This window comes from Peromyscus eremicus, chromosome 5 (genome assembly GCF_949786415.1).
Source record: "Peromyscus eremicus chromosome 5, PerEre_H2_v1, whole genome shotgun sequence".
Taxonomy (NCBI): domain Eukaryota; kingdom Metazoa; phylum Chordata; class Mammalia; order Rodentia; family Cricetidae; genus Peromyscus; species Peromyscus eremicus.
In genome coordinates this window covers 62,193,848-62,218,572 of record NC_081420.1, presented here as the reverse complement: position 1 = coordinate 62,218,572, position 24,725 = coordinate 62,193,848, and the positions used below count along the sequence as shown (strand labels likewise).

The 24,725-nt window shown below is 45.7% G+C and overlaps 1 protein-coding gene across 1 annotated transcript; it reads right to left on the bottom strand.

Moving 5' to 3' along the window:
• Mcm10 (minichromosome maintenance 10 replication initiation factor) lies at positions 1-24,311 on the bottom strand. Its single transcript, XM_059262432.1, has 19 exons — positions 24,210-24,311; positions 21,973-22,299; positions 20,173-20,277; positions 19,912-20,049; positions 19,236-19,470; positions 17,999-18,164; positions 17,096-17,263; positions 14,122-14,238; positions 13,644-13,840; positions 11,503-11,603; positions 10,782-10,889; positions 10,577-10,694; positions 8,679-8,895; positions 6,667-6,811; positions 5,663-5,775; positions 3,770-3,883; positions 2,807-2,952; positions 2,104-2,146; positions 1-1,692 (listed from the first exon to the last, which is right to left on the bottom strand). Exons 1-19 carry the CDS (start codon positions 24,214-24,216, stop codon positions 1,609-1,611), a joined length of 2,649 nt encoding a protein of 882 aa, XP_059118415.1. The 5' UTR covers positions 24,217-24,311; the 3' UTR covers positions 1-1,608.
• Between the last annotated feature and the right edge of the window lie 414 nt (positions 24,312-24,725).

The following is a 24,725-nucleotide window of genomic DNA, read 5'->3' as shown; positions in this document are numbered from 1 at the left end:
TGAGTTTGTATGGAAGTATTTAATAGTTGGTAAAAGCACTAAAAAGCAGGATTAAAAGACTAATTCCATTAATGAATATTTTCAAGGCTCATAAGTCCCCTCCTTACCCCTGAATATTCTGGGAAACCACACACACAAAATGCACACAAATTAAAGCCTTTCAATATTCAGTATAGTGGGAAGTGGTTCCACTGTGTTTCCAATTATTTAAAATTTAAACGTTTCAAAACAAAGGTATGTAGACTCAGGTCCCCATAAAGCTTTGTAAACACAGAAACATTTTAAAGACAGCATGCAGGTGAAGACGCCAGTCATACCCCGTTCAGATGAGAACACGTGTCCCACACAGTAAAGGTGGCTCCGGGAGCAACCCACTGTTCAAGTTCTAAGTAGCCGTGCCACCGACTTCAGATACACCTCTGTTCTAAATATCAGTTTTAAGTACCTTTTGGTTTAATAAACACTTTATTTTTCTTTGTTAAATTAGAAACCAAAGTCCAAACCCTCCTGTAAGCACAGCACTCCTAAGAGGATGGTGGTCAGATCTCAAGGGAAACGGTGGCACCTTCTGCCCAGACAGAGCAGAACACCGCGGTGTGGAATCCGCAGTATGCAACTGTATCTGTCTCCATACCTACTTTCCACAGGATTACACTCTTGACATGTTGTTAGCCTCCAGGGTAACGATCCTTCCGGCTTATTCTACTGTTAGATAGCACCAGCACTCATCCAGGCCGAATACTATTTGAAAAATGGGCTGTCCAGCCAACCTGATCTCAAGAACTATGTTTCCTGGGGTAAACTACAGGCTTTGACCTCTAAGGTGCTTGACATACACAACAAAGTCACCTACAACGCCCAAAGCCCACGGGATCTGTCTGCTCAGTTAGTTTTCGAGTCATGCTTTACAGCTTCTCGGTAGTATGTCTGCTTTACTTTACATCAACCCACCGTTAGGGGTTTCTCTGAGTCCCACAGCACTGTCAGCAGAGCACTTCCCTCTCTGTATCAACGCGCTGACTTGATGTCCAACACAAAGCGGAGACAGCTGGAACTCAAGGTAAGAGTGTGGCTCTGGTGTCAGCACATCCAGACTCGGCAAGGAAAGTCATCACCCAGAACCCGAGTGCTGGGGCATTACACGGACATGTAGCCCAGGCTTCATTTTACATACAAGGAAACCAAGTCTAGTAGTTGGGAGACAGCCATCCTAAATTCATTCTTTTGTCTTTCGGTGTCCATATTAACACTTGAACTTGACTGTGATTTAGGAAAAAAATGTATTCTCTGCCTCCAACAAGAAGACCCAGAAGCATAGCTCTCTGGTCACCTTTCAGTTTCGGGGCAAAAATCTGTGTGGCTTGCTATAAGGCAGGCACTGACGTGTGAACAGGAAAGACCACGGTATCCTGATTTCCCACGTGCATGGTGATGTCAACTATGTGTCAAACCAACACACAGGGAAGGAAGTGAGTAAGCAGTGTGTTCACCAAGCACTTCTTTTTCACGGTGTCAACCAGGAAGAAGGGCCACACACACAGAGCCAATCTCCTGCTTTCTCAGGGCCACAAGGAGGAAGGCCAGGTGTGAGAAACCATCTGCAGAGGGTTATTTAAGGCTGTTCAGAAACTTGGCATGCTCTTCGCCTCTTGGCAACAGGGTTTCTCCCCCTATCTTTGGACCAGTCTTCTCCTGGAAAAGAGAGTGCACGCATAAGAAATGGCTTACCTTTATTTTCCTGGGTCACCAACTTAACTATGAATTAGAGTGCAGGTAGTACACAGCTACAGGTCTAGAGTGTCCCCAAGGCCATGTGTTATAGCTAGTGGGACCTAGTGCGATTCTTAGACCACTGGGGATGAGACCCTGAAGGAACAGGACGCAGGGTTCTTTTTAGTTCTGAACTATGAGGTAAAGAAGCCTCCTTTGACACCTTCTCCCACCATGATTTGCTGCCTCACCACACAGGTCCAAAACCAAGGCCGTAGACTAAGCAGGCAGAAACTGAAGAACTGTGAACCAGACAGAGTAAAGCCTCCCTCTTTTAAAGTTGATTATCTGGGCCATTTTGTTTCAGCAATGAAAACACATTACCATACATACCTTTAGCATTCCGTCCCGCTCCCACTTGTAAAGGCCACAATTACTGAAACAGAAGAAAAAGGCTTTACTCAGTAGTGAGGGATTAAGGGACTCCCAACCCCATACACATAAAGACAATGGGGCGGGGATGTCACTCCGGGAAAAAGCTGGCCCAGGAGGTACTCATGTTCTATACCTCATCTACGGTTGTGCTCTGAAGCTACAAAGAATAAGCCTTCCATGACCTGAGAAATGGCCTTCAACTCCTCTGTAATCTGGAGACTTCAGAGATGAAATTCCAGATGCCGGCAGAACAGGGCAATACACAGCCAGCCCAGTGAGGAACACAATCTAGGCACTAATTTACGTTTACTGGAGAAGAATGTTCTAGGTCAAGAACGGACAACAGAGAAGCGGGGGTGGGGGTGGGGGTGGGGGTGGGGACCATTCTTAGAAGTGCTGTCTGCTGACTGAAAAGCTCCAGTTCTTCCATCCATGGGCTGTACACACGCGCACCCCAGTGAACATCCACCCACCCACCACCATGCACACCCTTCACCTGGGGGAGGCCCTAGCTCTCAGGGGTCCCAGGTAACAATCCGAGCCCAAGGATTAACAGGAGCTATAGGAAGGCATATAGGAAGGCATGGGGGTGACGATCTCATGTTCCAGGGACCATAAAGGAAGTACCACAGAGACAGAGAACACCATGCGACTCTCATACCTGCAGTGCTTATTTGGGAGCCTGTCAAGGGAGATGGTCCTGTTTCCACAAGGACATTTGAAAAACCTCTTCACGCCATCGTGCCAATGGAGGTCATGCTGTTCGCTGATGCAGGTCTCCAGAGGCCTGAAGTGGGTGTAGGTGCACTGCACAGACCAACACAAAGCCCATGCCCAGTGAGGGCTTTGAAGGAGGGACCCGCAGCTGCTATCAGGGCCCTCCACACTCTGTCACTGCTGGGACTTGACGAACTAATCCTCAAGGATGTTTTTGTTTTTTTTTGAAAATTTTGGAGACAGGGTTCTGTAGCCCCCACTGGTCTTAAACTCATGCTCATGTAGAGACTCCTATTTCCACCTCCCAAATGCTGGGACTGGAGGCACAGAGTCACCACACCAGGCTCCAGTGGGTTTCTTGTCTCTCTCTTATACCGCCTTTCCTAATGTCTGCCCCATTCCCAGTGAAGCAGAAGCCTGGACTAGCACTCACTGCCACTGAGACGGTAGGAAGGCTGAGCTGTGCATGTCTCCATTGCCAGCATTTGGGAGGCTGAGGCGGAAGGGCTACAAGCTCAAGGACAGCCAGGACGCAGTCAGTTCCAGGACAGCCTGAGTTACATAGTGAGATTCAAAAAAAATTTTTCTCTATAAAAATTTTTTTTTAAAGTTTGGCTAAGTTCCCAGAGACAGCAGTCTTTGGCCATCAATACATCAATACCCGACAAACGGCAATAGGAACAACTTGGTCCCGGTGGCCACAAAGCAGAACCTCCCTGCTAATGCTCCACTGCACAGCTCTGCACAGCTCCTAGTCAGGCGGGGAGCCTGAACCTTGTCTCTGGTGCTGTTCACTTTCCCGCCTAAGTAAACGACATTACAAGACATGGCCCCACCCCCAAATTCCCAACGTCCCGCTGACCCCCTTATAAAAGGGCCCACAGTCCGAGCCCCGCCTTGCACGCACCATCTTGCATGTCACCACTCGGCATTTCACTTCTCTGATGCTCCTCATCTTTTCTTCCATTTGTTCTTTCTTCACCAGTGGCTCAAAATAGGAGCTCTGGGCCTCGGCCTCGGCCTGAGGAGAAAACCCACAGGAGTAACTGCACCAAGTCCAGCCAGCTCAGAAGAGTCCAACAGAAATGCCAGTGATTTAGTTCAATAACCATCAAAACAGAACTGGAGACGACCAAGTGTCAGAACCCTTCCCAGAGTAAACCAGCTGCAAGCTAAAGATCACAATACGTAGAGAGGAGTCCTTCAAATAGGGAACAACAGGATAAAAAGATCTACAGGCATTTGGTTCCTAAGACTAGCACTGTCAGTAGGCAGACTGCTCCAGTAGACTCCACCGAGGAAGTGCACATGGCCCCATGAGTGACCCTCCACCTGCTGGGTACCAGTCTCTACAAGTGCTCAGGGCACAAGAAGAGCCCAAGCCATTAGAACAGGAGGGATGAGGGCAGGGAGGTGTTTCTGAAGAGTGATGGCACAGCTGTGGAGCGGGGGTAGCTGCACAGGACCTTTGGGGAACACACAGGGAGTTCAGCCTGGGGTCTTTGGGGTTGGCTTTGCCTCCTTTCTGAGTTCTAGCCAAGTGGGAAGACTTTTACAACTTCGTTGTTAGGTATTAATCAATTAGAAGAACAGATAATTAGGAGTAGCGGGGGCACTCCCCAGGGGACATTCTGAGAATCTGTTATCGAAATGACGGCTACCTTGACCTAGCAGGTATCAGGGTGCTATTTTTTCTGCACTCCCCATATGACACAGGAACATTCCTTGTCCTACACAGACACGGCATGCTCTAGAGGACATGTGTGTAGGAACCTGACTATAACATGGAACAGACCTGTTTTCTACACAACTTGACATACTTGTGCATGGTTGACATACACTTGACTATTCTAAGAACATGACTAGGCAGCTCCTGTGTGTACTGAAGGAGGACTGTACTTTGTTCTCAGGATAACTTACTCTTGTTCTGCTGAGGCCTTATTTCTAGACTGTCTCATTTACACTTACAGATTCAAGCCTCCGACTACTACATTATTTCTCCTAGGGTAAACTATAGCCAAGCATTTAAAGGATGAAATCTGTATTGTCAGAAATACTTTCCTGTTCTCCCTCATACTAGTTCATATATTATAATGATATCTCTGAAACTGTAAGTATAGACAATTTATATTATTCATGAATTTTAATAAGGATGCTTGTGATTACAATACTTGTTATTAAAGGGGATTGGGAGTGATGGGGTTAACTGTTGGCTGGATGCACCTGAGATGTCAATATAAAAATGTCTGAATGGAAGAGACTGCAGAGAAGAAATTAGCAAGTAGTAAACAACATTATTTCAACATAACATAGTCACACTGTATGTAAACATTTTTATGATGTGGCAGTCTACTTAATAATACATCAGTTGTTATTCTTCATGGCAAGGACAAATCCAGAGTTAAAAATGTTACTTGAGGGTGCCGGGCAGAGTGGGTAAGAACACCCACTTTGGAAGCCTGACCACATGAGTTGGATCCTTGGAACTCACATGAAGAGCTGACTGCAGGAGCATGCATCTGTAACCCTAGTACTACTAAGGCAGAGACGAGAGAGATGCCCATAAGTTTGTGGGCCAGTTAGCATATAGCGCGCGCGCACGCACGCACGCACGCACGCACGCACGCACGCACGTGCGCACACACACACACACACACACCCCATATGAAATATTCCTGCTTCTCAAAGCAAACCACAAACCACACAGCCATATAGGTACTTCTTCACCTGTGTAGAGAAGCAGAAAATCCGACCAGCACCTTGTTTTGAAGGACACTGATCTGATCCCTTAGGCACTTACCTCTTTCAGGATGTCTGTGTGCTTGGACTTTGCTTTTAGAATTCTCTGGAATTCCTCTGACTCTAAGTAGGCAAGTTGCTCTCTCCTTTTCTTCCTGGCAGGCTCTAACTCATCTGCAGAAGAACAGCATTGGCTATTGCTGAGAAAGAAGACTGAGGGCACCAGCGTGCTTCACCCACCAGCTCCTTCTCCTCTTCCTATGCCTTCCAGGCTCCTCAACCCCGACATCAGGACCCCACCTGTAACCACTAGCTCCCTTCTCCTCTTCCTTTGCCTTCCAGACCCCTCAACCCTGGTATCAGGACCCCACCTCTAACCAGCAGAGGTGACTTCAAGAGTGAACAGAAAGCTGGGCAGGAGGGCCTGTGATCCCATTATTGGCCAAGGTAAGGCAGGAGGATTGCCAAGTTTGAAGACAACCCGGGCTACATAATGAGACTTTGTTGAAAAAACAAAAACAAACAACAACAACAAAAACAAGTAACAAAAAATTAAGTGGAGAGGTAGAGCCTGGAGCATGAGGTGGAGCACGCTTGACAGCAAGAACAGACTGCTCCTCACTTCTGATTATGATGATAGAAAAGAACAAAAATCGGATTAGACGTCAATTTTCAATGACATTCAGCAGCTCCTATGCTTTTAACAATAAAAACAGAAAATTAAAACAAAGGAATTCCATTCCTTTCAAAAATCTTTATGCTAATATAAAACACACAAAGATGCAGTGAACAAACAATCCTTTCCCCATGTGCTCAAACTGTCCATAATTCCATTCCAAGCTAATGCGATTATACAAAAATGACTGGCTGAGCCAGGCAGGTGATCTGTGACTGTCAACCCAGGCCTCAGGACACTGGAGCAAGAAGATAGAGTTGGAGTGAGCGCACCTTGGACTATTTAGAGACCAACTCAAAACCAACAGTGTCAGGGCACTAGCAACGCTTAGAACCCTTCCTTTACCAACAAGAAGTGTCTCTCCACTACTGACGGTGAAGCTGCAATACCTTCAGGAGAAACCACGTTGCTCTTCTCTGCACGCTCCTTCACTTCCAGCACATATTGGGGGTCCATTTGCTTCCTTACAATACTGTTTGGATCTGCTTTTGCAAGAATCTGGCCTTTTGCCCTTAATTTGGCAATAGCAGCTAACTAGAAGGAAAAAAGGGTTGAGATGAGACAAGCACCTGTAGCCCCATTCCCTTGTCCTCTAGCAGAAATTTGGCTGGTGATGGCCAGGTGGGAAAAGCTTGATGATCTGGGTTGCATCCTGGGAACCCACATGGTGGGCAGAGAGAGCCTCTTGCACAAGTTGTCCTCTGACCACCAACCACATGATGGCGTGGCACATACACACATCAAAAAGACTACGCACAATTGCTCAAATTTGACAAGTTGTCCTCTGACCACATGCATGGTGTGGCACGTACACACACATACATTAAAAAGACCACACACAATTACTCAAATTTGACACAACAGAAATAGGTCTATAAATAACTAGCAGAGAACTAGGTCTATAAATCATGTTTCACAGAAATAAGCACTATGAAATAGCAGAAGTATGTTTAGGGCCCTTTTAGATATTGTTGGAAAGTCTGTCCTAATCTCAAGCCAAAAAATTCATTTAGCAACTTTTAAAATTAAATGTTCTAACACAATACATTTTAGAGATATACTAATTTGATACTTATATGCTGAAGAATGATAGGAGGAAAATATTAAATGTCTTTGTTTGCTATAATTAAACCACTATGTTTAATTTCTGTAACTAAACCACTACGTTTCTGTAAGAGTAGAAAATTGTGCATACAGCAAAACCACTGCACATTATAATATAAACCAATATGGAACCTGAGCCAAGGTGTTTCGGACAGTGTTCACTGGTGCTGTGTGTTGTGACGGCATGTAGGGTAGACAAAGTGTGCATATGGTGGGTTCAGAAGCAAGCCTGTAGAAGTGTCTCCATCAACATGGGCAAGGATTACCAGGAGCAGCCTGGATTCATTACATGTTGGATTCTGAACTAATTTTCTGACATTGTGTGCTCATAACCTTTCATCAGTAATAAAATTTTCATGACTCGTAACTTCAGTCACGAGAGCCCCCTAAATACAGTTGCAGCCCCGGGTTAAGAAGCTAGACCTTTCACCATTATTTTGCAGTCTTATCTCACTAATTACAGGAATTTTTTGTCTAATGCTACTGTCTCAAGCTGTAGACAGTATCTTCCCGAAGGCTGCTTCCTCTAGACTGACAAGAAACTGGATTGAGATAATGGCTCTCACTTTCTTGGATTAGATTAATGGCATTATGCTGACACCGTTATCATTGCAAATTACTTTGAAACTCTTTGGGATGATTGGTAAATGGCTGCTAGGGACCATCTTTCCTGGACATTAGCATAGGGTCTGTCACAGAATGCAAAGCTAAGCAATGAAACCAGAAGCCAGGAAAAACAAACGACAAAACAGAACAAACCAACCCTTGGGTGTTTATAGTGTATCTGAGTGCTTGTGTGCATGTGTACGAGCATGCAGAGCCAGAAACAGACACCAGTGTTTTCCTTCCTTGATTATTCTCACCTTATTTATTTACATTTTAGTTATTTGTAGGTCTGAGTACCTGCTTGTCTGTGTGTGCACCATGTGTACAGGTGCCCTGGAGGGCAGAGGAGGGTGTTTGATCCCCTGGACTGCAGTTATAGCTGTGTGAGCTGTCTGATGTAAGTGCTAGGAACCCAACGTGGGTTCTACAGGAGCATCCAAGTGCTTTGACCAGTGACCCACCTCTCCAGGCTCACCCTCCTTATCATTTGAGACAAGATCTTTCCCTAGGCCCAGAACCCCCCACTTGCCAGAACGGCTGGCCAGCCCAGATCCACCTGTGTGCACTTCTCTCCTCCCCAGGTTACACGCAGCCCCCATGCCTAGCTTTTGACACTGAGTGCTGGAGATCCAGCTCAGGTCCTCAGGCACAGCGAGCACTTCACTGGGCTGCCTCCCAGTACCCCACTTACCTTTTTAGCTTCTGCTGCTGCACTCAGTTTTGGTTTTGGTGGTGGAGACTCATCAAAAAAGAGGACATCATCCCCTTCTGAGATGCCTCTACCAAGCTTGGGCATCCGGGGGGCTGTGGTTCTTTCCAACCTGGGGAATTCGGCCCCAATCCGCGGAGACTGTCGAGACGAAGATGGCACTGCTGGGCTCTGGACTTCACTTGAGCTTTGAAGGAATCTTAAAAGGAACAGGAAGTAACTAATATGGGGCTGGGTATGTGGCTAGACAAATGATGCTCCAGGCCCTGGCCTCCATCCCACAACCCAAACCTAAGTAAATAAATGTAAGTAAATATACACCCAGGGCTCAAAAACTTCAAGTCTAGAACTCTGTCTTATCGTGGTCTGGGAGACCCTCGATAAGCAAGTGAGGACAACTAGCTGTTGGTAAACAATTTCCTTTCTTTGGTTAAAATTCAAATTAGCAGTTAAGATCAACAGCAGCTTAGACCCCTAGGGCCTCACAGAATTTCCTTGCTTTTCAGTTTATCCTACAGGAAGTGAATATCCTTCACAAGGGAGGAGGGATGAGATGACTAAAATTCCTAATAGACATGTATGAAACTTACAAAGAACTTAAAAAAAAAAAAAAAGTACTGCAATCTACACAGTGATTCCACCCCCCTCCCCCCACTCTCCCCCCAGGATTTCTCTATGTAGCTTTGGAGCCTATCCTGGAACTCACTCTGTAGACCAGGCTGGCCTCGAACTCACAGAGATCCACCTGCCTCTGCCTCCTGATTGCTGAGATTAAAAGCGTGCACCACCATTGCCCAGTTACAGTGATTCTTTTATATTAGGAAAAACATTCAAGCCAGGTGTGGTAGTACATGTCTGAAATTCCAACACTTGGAGGTAGAGCCAGGAGGATTGAATTCAAAGCCAACTCGGGCTACTATGTAGCACAGGGCCTTGAACAGACAATTCTGACCTAGCTTCATCAGTATCAGGATCACAGGTATGCACCACCCTGTCTGACTTAGAATCAACCTTCTAATAATGACCTAGCTATACTTTATTTAAGACAATTTCCACGTGAGAACATTCTACATACACATGAAATATCCACCCAGCCCTGATCAATTATAGCACAGACACAAAATTAGATGTTAAGTTTCAGGAGATGCAAAAAGCACAAGAAAATATTCTTTTAGTAAAGTAAAAGAATGTCATATTTTATAGTTGTTTGCAACACCCACAAGACAGTCCCTTCCTTACCTTCCCAAGAAGGATGTATGGCTTCCTACAGGGTCACCCTGTTGCTCGAACTTGTAGCCCCCCTGCCTCTACCTTCAAGGGCTGGGATTATAGGCATGTGCTACCATGCCGACACTTTCATAAAATTGCTTTTACTTATTTATGTATGTATGTGTGCATGCATGCATGCCCACCACGGTGTACACACAGGAAGTCAGAGGACAACCTGTGGGAGCTGGTTCTATACTCTTACTGTGCTGGCCTGGGGATGGAACGCAGCTTGTATGGCTTGGTGGCAATCATGCTTACCTGTTGAACCACCCTGCCAGCCTGACACCTTTGAAAAAACAAAGTCTGGGGCTTTAACTTCAGAACCACCACACCCAAACTTCATTTTGTAGATAAAATACTGAGGTCAAGGTCAGTGCTCAGAAAGCCTCTTCACACCTTCCTTCTTCCTCCTTCCCAGGGTCACACTAACTGTTCTCCTCAGTACCAGCAGGCTCTGGGAGCAGTAGCGTAGGTTAGTGGCAGACAACTGAATGTCATTTCAGTTATAATGGAGCCAACCCAAATCGGCAGTCACATTAAAAAACATTAGAATGTTCTGAGGATTCCTGGGACGAGCTATCCGAGCAGGTAGTGGAATCTACTCCTCTTACCGTTTCTGTATTTCTTCTGACTTCCTCTTCCGCATTTCTAGCATCTGTTGCTTCTGCTGCTTCAAGAGGGCTGATGCGGAGATAGACTGGATGGCAGGTTTTGGGCTCCCCATTACGCCTAAAACACAAACCACATACTGGGGGGTTACTGGAGAGGTTTGGGGAACATGGGCACACACACTATAATCACATACACTGACTGTACCTGAAGTCTTGGCTTTGGCTAAATGCTTTAAGTTTCTGGCTCCAAATGTGGGCAGGGCCATCAATTCCCTGAACTCCTCAGAGCAAGACAAGCTCTTCTGGGGAATTCCTGGAACATGCAAACATTTATTCTAGAGGATTCAAAATTTAAATGGTTTGATATCATGTGACATCACTTATTAAACTCTATAGTCATAACTTAGTAACTGGTTAGTGAATAAGATGGACTAATAAAAGAAAATGCAGAACTTTTAACTTAAAAGTCAGACTAGTAGGATAGCAAGGGGATCATGAATATCAAATGCTAAGCCCCCAAGGTTGGTGGGGCCCACGGATATGCCATTTCTGGAAGATGCATGAGTAAGAGGCCATGCAGGTTACTGGTCACTTTCAGGACCATAGGTACAGGTGGACTGGCGGTGTCAGACCTCCGCCTATTTTTAACGTAACTAATAAGATCCGCCTGGCACTAACGCGGGATGCTGAGAGCCTGACCAGCTACATTTCACTAAATATACGAAGCCAAGTCAAGGTTAAGATCGAGCTGCAGATTTTCCTTACCACTCGTCACCAAGCTTCTTCCTTTAGCCTACGCCACATTGCCCTCTAACCAGGTGATGAGTGGGCATTCATCACCGGAGAGTATAAGTAAGCCATAACCATTCTCAATCCCAAATATTGCATCCACTGGAGGCAGAGGAAGGGTGCAGAAAAAAAATTACCGAGTTTTTGTTTTGTTTCCTGGATGATGGAGTTTGTGCCCTTCACAACCAGATTAGTCAAAGTGGTTTGAACCTTCTTCTTAGGGGCCATAGCTGCTGCCCTGCAAAGACAAGAGCCACCACAGCAGAAAGAGAGTTACTGAACTGCAATGCCTTCAGAAACAAACCCTGAGGATTCCCATGCATTTGTTACCAACTGTCCTCAAGCCTCACACAAGCAGGCTTTGCTAGTAACCCAGGAGTTCCGGTTTGTACATAACAACACAGACGGAGAACAGGCAACCTACGGATCTGCTTGAGGCCTTGCCAAAGGGCCAGAAACTTCAGAAAATGTCAGTACTGTGATACAGAAGACGAAGAATCTGTCTTAAAATAATTAATGATGCCGGGTGGTGGTGGCGCACACCTTTAATCCCAGCACTCAGGAGGCAGAGGCAGGCGGATCTCTGTGAGTTTGAGGCCAGCTTGGTCTACAGAGTGAGTTCCAGGACAATCAAGGCTACACTGAGAAACCTTGTTTCGAAAAACAAAAAAACAAACAAATAAAAAATTAATGACTGCAAAATTTTAGTATTTTACAATTATAGGTCAGTTTAAAAGTTATTAGAAGCTGGGCAGGGTGGCATATACATATCCCAGCACTAGGGAGATAGAGGTAAGAGGATCAGGAATTCAAGGCTGTATATTGAGTTCAAGCCAGCTTGGACTACATGAAATCCTATCCTGAAAAACAAAAAAACTACAATGTTGTTAGAAATACCATTAGCACTCACCCACAGGGAATACTTAAAATAACCATATAAGGGATACTATATAGCTACTAAAAATAATGACTAACGAGGCCCAACTCTGTAAGATCAGAAACAAAATCTTTTTCTGTTTTTAGATCAACCACAGTTCCTTTGTACACGTTCTCACCTGTCACATGCTCAGATGCTATCTTTACGGTAAGATGACAAGGCCACACACCATCCATCTGCTATGGGGTTCCTTTGACAGTCTCGGATCCCAGTAGAGGGCCATGGACACCTGCCCTACCTCACCATGCCCTGTGTGAACTTCATCACACATGTGTTTATGAAGTGGTTTCTAAGCGGTCTACAACCTTACTATATAACAACAACAACAACAGTAACAACAAACAACAATAATAAAGGGAATGACTCAAGATGTCCACACTTCTTTGTTTTGATACTGTAGTTCACATAGCCTAAGCTGGCCTGAAATTTTGCCACAGCTGGGCATGGAGTTCTGATCCTGTTGCCTCCACCTCTTGACTGTTTTCTTTTTCTTCTTTGTTTTTTTGTTTGTTTGTTTGTTTGTTTATTTATTTTTTGTTGTTTTTAAGACAGGGTTCCTTTGTGTAGCCCTTGCTGTCCTGGAGCAACTAACTCTGTAGATCAGGCTGGCCTTGAACTCACTGAGATCCGCCTGCCTCTGCCTCCCAAGTGCTGGGATTAAAGGCGTGCGCCACCACCACCTGGCGATTGTTTTTTCACTTTTAAAAAAAGGTTGTTTTTTTTTTTTTATGTGTATATGCATGTGTCTGAGTGTAGGTTTGTGCACAGCGAGTGCAGTGCCCAGAGAGGTCAAAAAGGAGCATGAGACCTCCTGAAGCTGGATGTAGGTTTGTGCACAGTGAATGCAGTGCCCAAAGAGGTCAAAAAGGAGCATGAGACCTCCTGAAGCTGGAGTTACAGCGGTTGTAAGTGACCTGACCTGAGGACTGGGAAGCAAACTCAGGTCCTCTGCCCAACAGCATGCACTCTTAATGGCTGAACCATCTCTCCAGACTGTTTTCTCCATTTGCAGCAGGATCTCCCTCTATAGCTTAGGCTGGCCATGGACTCATGTTCTTCCTGCCTCAGTCTCCCAAGACTGGGACTGCAAGTGTGGACCACACATCTGGCTAAACCTAAAGCATGGGCTCTACGTCCAGATCACATGACTCACTCTCCAGCCACTCTGAATGTAGTCCTCTCTCCCTAGGAATGAAAGTTGTCCTTAACCACTCTGGCTTCAGCGGTGAGAAACGAAGTTCACGCAAGCACCTAGGACAGTTAAAGGACAGTCCGACCACCAGCTCCCTCTCGAGAGACAAGCACAGTCCTTTCCCAAAGGGAGCCCGGGAAATGTCTTACATGGACGCTGCGAAGGACTCAGAAGAAACCCCACCGTAGTAGAAACCATCTTGGCACAGGCGCTCTTTGAGGCTGGTGCCTTTTCGAAACTTCTTCGGAATCCGTCCCCCAGAGAAGGTGGACTGCAGATCGGACCGCTTTGCACTAAGCTTCTTATACTGGGCCTGGATGTGGTACTGGCAGTATTCACAGTCATGCTGCAGGGAAAACACTCAGTGAGGACTGGATGAGCAGCTGGAGCAGTGCTGACCCTCTCCCAGCCTCACAACACTACGTGCAAGCTGAGAGCCTGTGAGGACTGGATGAGCGCTGGAGCAGTGCTGACCCTCTCCCAGCCTCACAACACTATGTGCAAGCTGAGAGCCTGTGAGTTCCAGAGCTCCTCCTGTTTGCTCGTCACCACCACAGCACCCAAAGTCTATCCCTCATGATTGACTCTTTCACAGGCAAAAACCAGACCAACAGATTTGAGACCCACCAAATTAACAATCTGTGTACACGGCTCTCCATTCTTCTTCTTGGCTTTACAGGTTCCCAGGTCCATAGCTTCTCCCATAATTAAGACTTTTTGCGGATGGTCAATAGATAAGCACACCTGTAAGAGAGAGGTTACAGAGAGAGGTTACGCAAGTGCTGAAGGCCTTTGTCCTAAGAATGGGCGGAGGGCGGTCTGCAGCTGGTTCTGGAAGGCACTTGTGAAGCCAGAGCTCTATCAACTGTAGACTGGGGAATGCAGAAGACTCCCTCAGCTCCCTTCTCTCTAAGCAACTTTCCCTTCCTCTTGGCTGTTGGAATCCTGACTGTCCAGGCTGGCCAAGTGCTTAGCCTCAGACAACGGATGTAGCCCTGTTTTCCCAGCATTCCTTACAGCCAACAATGGTCATGTGACTAAGGCCTGGCAAATTAGACTGAAACAGGAATTGATAGGGAAAGTCTAGATTTCCCACTAACAAGTGAGAGGCTGGTTCACCCTCCTTCATCCTGTCCCCAATGGTGGTACGAGGCCAGAAGGACAGTCTCCGAATGACCTTGGCTGACTCAGCTCTCCCATTCCCTGCTGCCAATTCTCAGGCAGACCTACCAAGAAGACAGGCTGAGATAAGAAGTAATGTCCTCAACTGCCTGGGCTCTGTCCTTGTTTCCAGAACAGGACACCTGTCACTTGAGATCAGAAGGCCCAGTGGTTACTAGGTAACAAAATCCAGATCAGAAAGCTTTCAAAACCCCCAGCTAGCCACAGAGCAAACTTGGCCATGGTAAGACTCCCACACTGGACAGTTCTCCTGAGCCTAGAGGAATGAGCCCCCAAGGAACACAGGCTTCTGTTGGTTCTTGCAGCCTGTCTGTAACGGAATTGCTTTGCCTAAATGGATTCACACTCTGGTAGCAGAGTCTGAGCACAACTTACCGCCAGATAGAGGAACTTTAGCAGAAAACACCAAGCTGTTCAGAGACCCCCAACCCAGGATCCGTAAACAGTGAATACTATTCCCCTCCCAGGGTGGGGAGACACAGTATTCTGCTTCAGAGATATTCAGTGTAAGGCAGAAACTCACTGTGTTAGAGTAAAAATTGGCCCCATAGGTTTACATATTTAAATGTTAGGTCCCAAGTTGGTTGAACTGTGTTGGAGGAGGTATAGCACTGGGGGTGGGCTTTGAGGTCTCCATAACCCACACCAAGGCCAGTCTCTCTTTCTGCTTCCAATTTACAGGTCAGGACGCAAGCTCTTACTCAGCTACTGCTCCAGTGCCAGGCCTGCCTGCTGCCATGTCCCCACCATGATGGTCACGGACTCACCCTCTGAAACTGTAAGCCAGGCCCCAATTAAAGACTTCTTTTTATAAGCTGTCTCGGACATGGCATCTCTTCAAATGATCAAAAAATAAACTAAGATACTCATAGAGACATGACATTACTAAATTACCTATTTCTTTTCTTTTTTTTTTTTTTTTAGGTTTTTTTTTTTTTTTTTTTTTTTGGTTTTTCAAGACAGGGTTTCTCTGTGTAGCTTTGCGCCTTTACTGGAGCTCACTCTGTAGACCAGGCTGGCCTCGAACTCACAAAGATCCGCCTGCCTCTGCCTCCCAAGTGCTGGGATTAACCGCCGCCGCCGCCGCCGCCGCCGCCGCCACCACCACCACCACCACCACCACCCGGCTAAATTACCTATTTCTAGTTTTTTGTTTTGTTTTTTTGAGGGAGGAGAGGGGAGGGTGTTGCTGTGTACTGGAGGATGGCCCAAATTCACCACGGAGCCTAGATTGGCCCCAAACGGTGACCTTCCTCATACAATATTAAACTGGACTTATAAGAAAAATTGGGCTGGCAAGATGGTTCAGTGGGTAAAGGTGCTTGCTGAAAACTCTAATAACCTGAGTTCAATGTTTGGAATCCACATGGTAGGAGGTGAGAACCAATTCTGCAAGCTGTCCTTTGATCTCCACATGTATGCTCTGACACCCATGCAACCCTCTGGCCCACAATAAACAAATAAAGGTAGTAAATTAAAAAATAAAATAAAGAAAAACAAGTTTGGCATAGTAATTTACACCTACATTCTTAGAGACAAGAAGCCTGCTGCCAGTTCAAGGCCGGCACAGGAGACAGAGAAACACACATACACAGACACACAAAGGGCAAAGAAAATCCACTGTTTGACTTTGTTGTTTTGTTTTTATGTGGCTGGATCTCGGACTAAAGGCAATCCTCTGGCCTTGGCCTCTGGACTAATGAGATTACAGATTTACAGAGCTAAATCCCACTGTTACTTAAAAGAAACTCCAAGGTTTTTTGTTACACATGGCCAACTACACTCCCAACCAACAAATGAAGACTTTTCACCATTCTCTATGGGAAATAAAGTCCTTGAGGGTCAGAGTAGAAAAAAAACTACCCATGGCAGTTCACACTGGCTAGCAATTCACCAGGAAAGCAAAGGTAACAGAGAACTCTAATGAAGCAAACTTCATTCACCTGCAACACACTCATCTCTTGATACAACCATGGGCATTTATGCAAGGAATCTAAGGACCCAGAGTGGAGGAGTTCATAAGCTTGGGCTGGCGAGATGGCTCGGCAGGTAACGGTGCTCACTGCGCAAGGCTGAAGGCCAGAGGTCAATCACCAGAACCCACACAAAGGGAGGAGAGGAGAAGTGACTTCTAGTTATTCTTTCATCTCCACAAGTGAGCTGTGTCACACATGTGTGTGACTCTCTTCTCTTGTTAATAAATAAAAGAGCAATAATAATCTCTGGGAACCATGGCACTAATTCAAAGCGGTTTAGAGTAAGGAGATGCACAGAATATTGGTAGGCAATGAGCCAACAAATGACGAACTGGAACAATGTGTACAGCATCAGTAAAGCCCAGAGGTAGATCAGCACAGATGTTCTGATACACACTAACTGTATACACCACCAGCCATGCCGTCCAAGCTGAGATTCTTACCTCCTCGGAGCCTTCTTTGGGCTTCATGGGATTTGCATTGAGCAAGCCTATGACAGTCCCTTGCTCTGTCTTCCAGAGATCTTTGTGGACTTCTCCAAACAAGAACAAGGATACACACCGAGTCAGGTCACGAAGATCGTTCAGTTTCCAGATGCTAAATGTTTTCCCCTGCAGTGAACAGCACTATTAATCATTTTTGAACCCTGGCTTACAGTGCCTCCGTTTGGGGTTCAAGTGTTTTACTGTGGAAAAATATCTGAATATAATTCACCCTAAGTAAATGGCTGTGAAAGCGCTTTCAAACTCTAAGTTAACGCTTTCCTTGGGCTTTAGTGTTTATTACCTGCCTCATCTGAGACAAGAGAGAAACACGGCAGGGCACAAGCAAACTTAGTAGAGGGTCTCACCGTCTGACCTAAGCAGCAGGCGGCTAGCCCTCCCCCAGTGTACAGGTACGTGATGGTGGGCCACAGCCCCCCACTCCCACCCTAGCGAGACAAGCAGCAGCTAAGCTGGATCATTTCCAGCCCGATCACAGGACTAGAGACCAGTGATCACCGACTATGCTGTTAACAGCTAAGTACACACCTCGCCAGCATAGGCTCAAGATCAACACTTCTGGACTGTCATCTTACTACCACAGAGGATCTCTGGGATTTGTGGACTCAGCCTCTCTGATTACTTGGCCTTCTCCACAGGAGAGATTAGAGTTTCTCAGGGACCAACACAGGTGTCCCTGCAAACCGTGACAACTAAAATGCAGTACGAATGCGTGGGCAATAAGAAGCAAACTGGTTCTTTGCTAAGAGTGCCCTTGAACGCCAAGACTGACCAGTGCTGACTAGAAGTTATTTGAAGAGAAGGACTGACAGGCAGAGCTCAGGAATCAGTAAAGTAGCTTACACTGGTAGCGCTCTGTGGAGTGACTTTCCTCAGTATAACCCCAAATGTCACCCAGTCTGTCTCTTCCAGGTTCTCAGTTGCCACCTTCTCCTTGATCTGAGACAGCCTGATCAGTTTCCGACCTGTCATTTTCCTGTTCATTTCTGTGGAGGACACTCGAGGTCGCCTGGGTCAAGAAACCGGTAATTAATGTTATTATTCTGGTAAGAGACTATCTGGCACCTTACCAGGTGGTAAGGGGAACATCTGAGACTTTTGTATAATATGGATTTAGCATACATTTATTTTTATTTAGTTAGTTTTGGTTTCTTGGGACAAGATCTCAGAACGTAGCTCAGGCTGGCCTAGAACTCATGATCTTCCTGCCTCGGCCTGGCTAAAGTAAGCTTTTTTTCTTTTTCTTTTTCTTAAAGTAGATTAAAAATTTTCAAAGTGAGGATCACTTTCTTTTCCCTGAACATAGATTTGCCTATAAAGTTTACTTTATAAAGTTTATAATCTTTTGTAATCATACTACAATTATAAGAAGGCCCTGCTATTCTGGTTAAACTGTATCTTTTTCTGCTTTGAGACTGTGTTTTATTTTGTAGCCCAGGCTGGCCATGTAGTTTTGCAGGCTAGCCTTAAACTCTCAATTCTCTTTCCTTGGCTTCCTGAGTGTGGGAATTAAAAGCGTCACACCTGAATTGTATATATTTATATATTGAAAAAGTCTAGGATCCTAACACTGCACACAACAGTCTAAACTGCACCTATATAAAGATGGGAAGTTTTACAATAAAATCTTCATCTCTGTTTTGATTTGACAATTTCTGATTAAATATCCATTATTTGTCCATTTCCTTTTAAGAGGTAAACGTTCTTTTTTTTTGTTTGTTTTTGGAGACAGGGTCTCTTACATAGCCTGGCTGCCAAGGAACTCACTATGTTGACCAGGCTTGCCTTGAACTCACAGAGACCCTTCTGCTGAGGATCCTCCTGCCTCCCACATGCTGAGATTAAAGGTACCACCACCATCCTCCATTGTGCAGGAAACCTTCCTTAAACAGCCCCACACACTGCACTGATTAAAGACCGCACCGCCCACTGAGGGCTAAGCTCCTCACTCGAGAGCTGCCGATGCTCTGTGGGTCCGCTGCTCACAGCACACTGCCTCTAGAGGACCCATCTTCTGACAGCACAAAGAGCCATCTAGTGGGTCAGATAATGGGACTCCAAGGGATGTTACACTACTGACCTGAGTCGTAGGCCCGAGAAGGCTTCCACGGAGACCTGGGGCACCTGAGGAGGCCGTTCCTCAGAATTCCCAGGGGTTCCTGCGCTCTGATTTCTAGTCATCCCACTGGGTTTGTTTCCAGGAACAGTTTGTGGTGAGGGTGCACTTTTTGGCCTTGAAGAGGAGCTTTGGGGCTCCAGAAAATTGGAAATGACCTGTAGTGGTTGTGAGGGTGTACTTGTCCTTGAAGATGACTCTAGAAAATTAGCATAAGAAGTAAAAAGAGAATGACTGAGAAGCAGAAAACCTGCATATGGAATTCTTTTTGTAATCAACATATGGGATGACTTTTTGTTGCTGTTTTGAGATTGGGTCTCAATATGTAGCCCCAGCTGGCCTAGAATGGAGGTTCCTCCAAATAATGGATGTATAAGTGCGCACCAACAGGCCTCGGACAATCAAATCTTGACAGAGAAGAGCAAATCTCTGTAGCACTGTCCAATAGAACATTGTGTGGGAATGATCAGGTAGCCCTCAAATGCTTCAGTTCCAGTTCCAAGGGATCCACCACCTTTGCAGGCACCTGCATACACACAAGCTCATTCTCCCCACTCCTCTCTCACACACAACAGTCAGTAGACGACGTATTTTCAACAAGGCTGAGCAGTGAGACCCAGCGAGACCTTGAGTACCATACCTGCAGGAGTCTTCGGCATCCTAGCCACCCGCTTGGCTCTGGGTAAGGCAGGGACATCAAGCTCTGCAGAGAAGCATGCTGACTCCTGAATTCTCCGAACTTTTTTCTCCTTAAGAGGGGGCCGAAGAGATGCACCTTCTTGATTGAAAATAAAAGGAATTAGGAACGTTACAGTTTTGGCAGGAGCTGGATGGAAACAGTAATGCTATTGTTTCTTCCTAACAAACACGCATATTATTGCTAGAATTATAGTCACATTACCTGGTGATTCATGCAAAAGGGCTGCACTTGGAGGCTGTTTAATTGATGCCGCTTTAAGCTGCTCCTGTAAGGATTTCATTTGCTCTTGTAGCTTCTTTAATTCATCTATGAAAGAAAAATACACTAAGAATCAGGGAGACAGAGTGCTGTACCTGACATAGACACTGGCAGTATTTCGGTTGTCCCTGCCCAAACCTCAAGATTCACAATACAATCCTGTCTTAGTCAGGGTTTCTATTGCTGTGATCAAACACCATGACCAAAGGCAAGTTGGGGAGAAAAGAGGCTTACTCTTCCACAGCACTGTTCACCATCAAAGTAAGTTAGGACAGGAACTCAGAGCAGGAACTTGGACGTAGGAGCTGATGCAGAGGCCATGGAGAGGTGCTGTTTACTGGCTTGCTCCCTAAGGCCTGCTCAGCCTGCTTTCTTATAGAACCTAGGACCACCAGCCCTGGGATGGCACCACCCACCATAGGCTGGGCCCTTCCCCGTGATCACTAAGAAGATGGCTTACAGACTGATCTTATGGAGGCATTTTTTCAATTAGTGTTCCCTCCTTTCAGATAATTCTGGCTTGTGTCAATTTGACATAAAACTATGTAAGACAAATGCCATTCAAACTTAGGAATAATTGTTATACTTCCAAGAGCTTCCATAGAGAAACAAAAGTTTTATCCCTAGTAATCAAGCCTTGGGCTAGCTACGAGCTCATCCTACTAGCTGAGTGTAGTGGTGTATACCTGTAATTCCAGCACGCAGGAGACTGAGGTGATAGCCAGGGTAAGAAAAACAAAAACAAAAACCCAAAACAAAAAACAAAAAAACCAAAGAGGGGCAAGGCAGTGGTGGTGCACGCCTTTCATCGCAGCACTTGGGAGGCAGAGGCAGGTGGATCTCTGTGAGTTCGAGGCCAACCTGGTCTATAGAGCGAGCTCCAGGATAGGCACCAAAACTATACAGAGAAACCCTGTCTCAGAAAAACAAAACAAAAAACCAAAAGAGGAATTTGTACGGACACCTATCACAGAAGTCAATCAATTTATTTCATAAATTGAAATATCATAACTAACATGATAAATGCTGGATTCTGTATTAGAAGAAACAGCCAACTACTGAATCTTGTTCTAACTTAAAAATACATGAAAAGGTACCAGGACTAAGAAAGGTCATCCTTCAAAGTGAGTTCAGGAATGGTCTCTTGCTCAAACAAACTGGGGTAGCTTTGTAGCTCTGTCCCTCGCTGCCAGGAACACAAATCCTAAAGTAATATATTCTGTACGAAGCATGCACAGGGTTAGAGCCATTTTTTGGAATATCAGTTATAGCTGGCTGACAAGGATGTGAGGAGGACCTTGGATGCTGAAAGGCTGACATTAAATGCCTCACTCATCAACTCACTCAAGTTTAGTCACGTGCGTGCATGCACACACAGGGCTTTGTTGGTGGTCTTTGACTGTTCCTACTGTTTTGAGGCAGGGTCCCTCATGGAGCTCACAGATTCTGCTAGGTTGGCTTGACAATGTGCCCCAGGGTCCCACCTGTTCCCCAACTCCTCACACTGGAGTTACATATACACACCACATCACCCAGCTTTTAAGTGGGCACTGTGGATGTGGACTCAGGTCCTCATGCATGTGTTTTATTGACTGAAGGCATCTTTCTAGCCTTTTATTTATTTATTTTAAATAAAGCCATTGGTCACCACCCTCGTACCTGCAGTTATTTTAATAAAAACTGTCAAACTGGTGGTCATCTACTTTCTCATGAATAAGTGGAGAAAGTGAGCAATCAGGGTACCTTGCAACTCCTGATTGGTTTTTTCTTGGCTGGGAGTAGGGACCTTGTTTTCAACCTGCAGTGTAGGAAGTTCATCATCTGTTAAATCCTCCACATCACCGAAGAGAGTGGCCAAATTTTCCTCCTGGTTTTCTGTCTTCTCCTCTTCTCCATCGTCAGCCTCTTCTGTGTAAGATTCACCATCGCCATCAGCATCAAAAAGCTCATCAAATTCATCAGGTTCACCGTCTTTCAGAGACAAGGAGTTACTCTCTTCTGAATGACAAGGCAAGGCGGCCTCGTTCTCCTCCAGCAGAGACGTCAGCAGAGACAAGTCATCTTCCTCCACTAGAAGAAACGGGAAAAAGTAAGTCTACCCCAGGTGAGGTGTCAGTGACAAGCACACCTCAGTCAGTCAGCACTCATGCTGCAACAGAAACTGCAGAGGACCAGTCCCCACCTTTTCCAGGGTTCCTACAAGGAGGAGAGAGGAACAAGGAACTTGTAGATAGAATGATAGGCCTAGCCGACAAGAGGAAAGACAGAAACATAGGATAGCTTCGGGAGGACCTGGATCCAAATCCATCGGCCCAGAACTTTATTCAAAAGGGCTTTTATAACAATGCCAAGGGGTGAAGCAAAAGACCTCTTCCCTTGCTAGATGCAGCCAAGTACAGGCCCTTCCAAACACCTGGTACCCAGGCCCATGGTCCAGTCATCCTCTTATGCGGCCCTGCTGGGTAAAGCAAGCTCAGCTCTCACTAGGAAACCTCTGTGGGCCCCCAGAAGAAACAAGCCTCCAGATCGGTCACTCTGCTGGCTGTTCTGTTGGCCTTTTACTGACTTTCCTGCCCCTGAGTGCTTCTTAGAAGACACTGAGCTAAGGGAGGGCAAGGGAGCCAGGCACTGGGCTAGAACTTCTTACCAGCACTACTTTAATAAAGAGCCACTTTCCTGCAATACCAACTTTCATGGATTCTGACCAACAGGAATAACCGAAAAACACTTAAACATAGATGTTGACCAGACCTTACCCACTCTTTAACTGGTTTTTTTTTTGGGGGGGGGGGGTTTGAGACAGGGTTTCTCTGTGTAGTTTTGGAGCCTTTCCTGGAACTCACTCTGTAACCCAGGCTGGCCTTGATCTCACAGAGATCCACCTGCCTCTGCCTCCCAAGAGCTGGGTTAAAGGTGTATACCACTACCGCTCGGCTAATTGCTACTTTTAAATGGGGAAAGATATATAGTCATCACCCAGAATTAGCTATCATTAACATTTTTGTCATATTTGCTTTTATTTGACCTTTACAAATAAGTAACACTTTATTCCACTGGTAATTTCATGCAAAAGATAAAATTAACTCAAATTAGAACATAGTTGTTTTTTTTCCCCGTTTTTTGAAACAAGATCTAGCCCAGGATAACCTCAATGTTTGGTTTTACATTTCTTGAAGAGGGCAAAGTGTAATAAACCTGAGTCAAAAAGAACTGCAGTTTCGGGCCGGGCGGTGGTGGTGCACGCCTTTAATCCCAGCACTCGGGAGGCAGAGCCAGGCGGATCTCTGTGAGTTCGAGGCCAGCCTGGGCTACCAAGTGAGTTCCAGGAAAGGTGCAAAGCTACACAGAGAAACCCTATCTCGAAAAACCAAAAAAAAAAACAAAAAAAAAAACAACAAACAAACTGCAGTTTCAGCTGGGCAGTAGTGGCGACAACCTTTAATCCCAGCACTTGGAGGCAGGGGCAAGCAGATCTCTGAGTTCGAGGCCAGCCTGGTCTACAGTGAGTACCAGGACAGTCAGGGCAACTACACAGAGAAACCCTGTCTCGAAAAAGAAAAAAGAAAAAAAGAAATGTAAAAACAGAGAAGCAAACAAAGCCCAAGAAAACACCCCACAGTGTATTCTATTTGTTCAGGTCCCATCGGAACCAGCACAGACATTCTGAGTTGAGCTTTGCTAAGGAGAGCAATATTTCTTTACTGGGATTTAACTTTGCACAAATCCCTGAAAAACAAGCAAAATTAGAAAGAAAGGACTACAGAAATTAAAGCAAAACTAGACTAGAACCATTTCAAAAGATTTTCCACATCCAGAGTAACACCTGAAGTGAGACCGCCCAGCTCAACCCCTTGATCTGACAGTTTCATGTAACAAGTTACTAAGCACCCCTGCCTTCCCCCTATTCTGTGGCAGAAGGAAGGCCCAAATGGTAGTTCTCCACAAACCAAAGAGGAGTCAGTAGAACGGGAAGGCCTTACCATCCATGCTGCCAAGACAATAGTGGAGACGAGCAAGTGTGAAGGTGGATCAGGTAGGTGGCCCAGGAGGTGAGTAATGAAGAATCTTGGCTGTGTAAAAACCAACATTAGAATGTCACCCTTGAGTCTTCTCACGATCCACACCCAGCAAAACCCAAATCCCAGGTTCTGTGGACTCTAACCTTGGGATGCATCCGGCACCTGGCATTTCTCATCCCCCTCTCCCATTATCAACAGCTCACTAGCGTCATCCTCCTTGTCCATAAGCAGTACTCATCCACTTGGCTTCCAATTGTGGTTACGGAGACCCAGCTAAAGTGCAGTGCAGGGTGTGAGATAAGACTAGAGTCAACAAAGTGTGAACAAAAGCTATTCAGGCTGGGATCAATTTTAGGGCTGTTACCCCATTTTATTATTACAGCACATCTGAGGTCTACCTTATCGTTACAGCTTAGTGTGAGATTCTACATAGTTCTTTCTGAGTTGGGATCTTAAGGCCACACTAGTTGGCAAAGC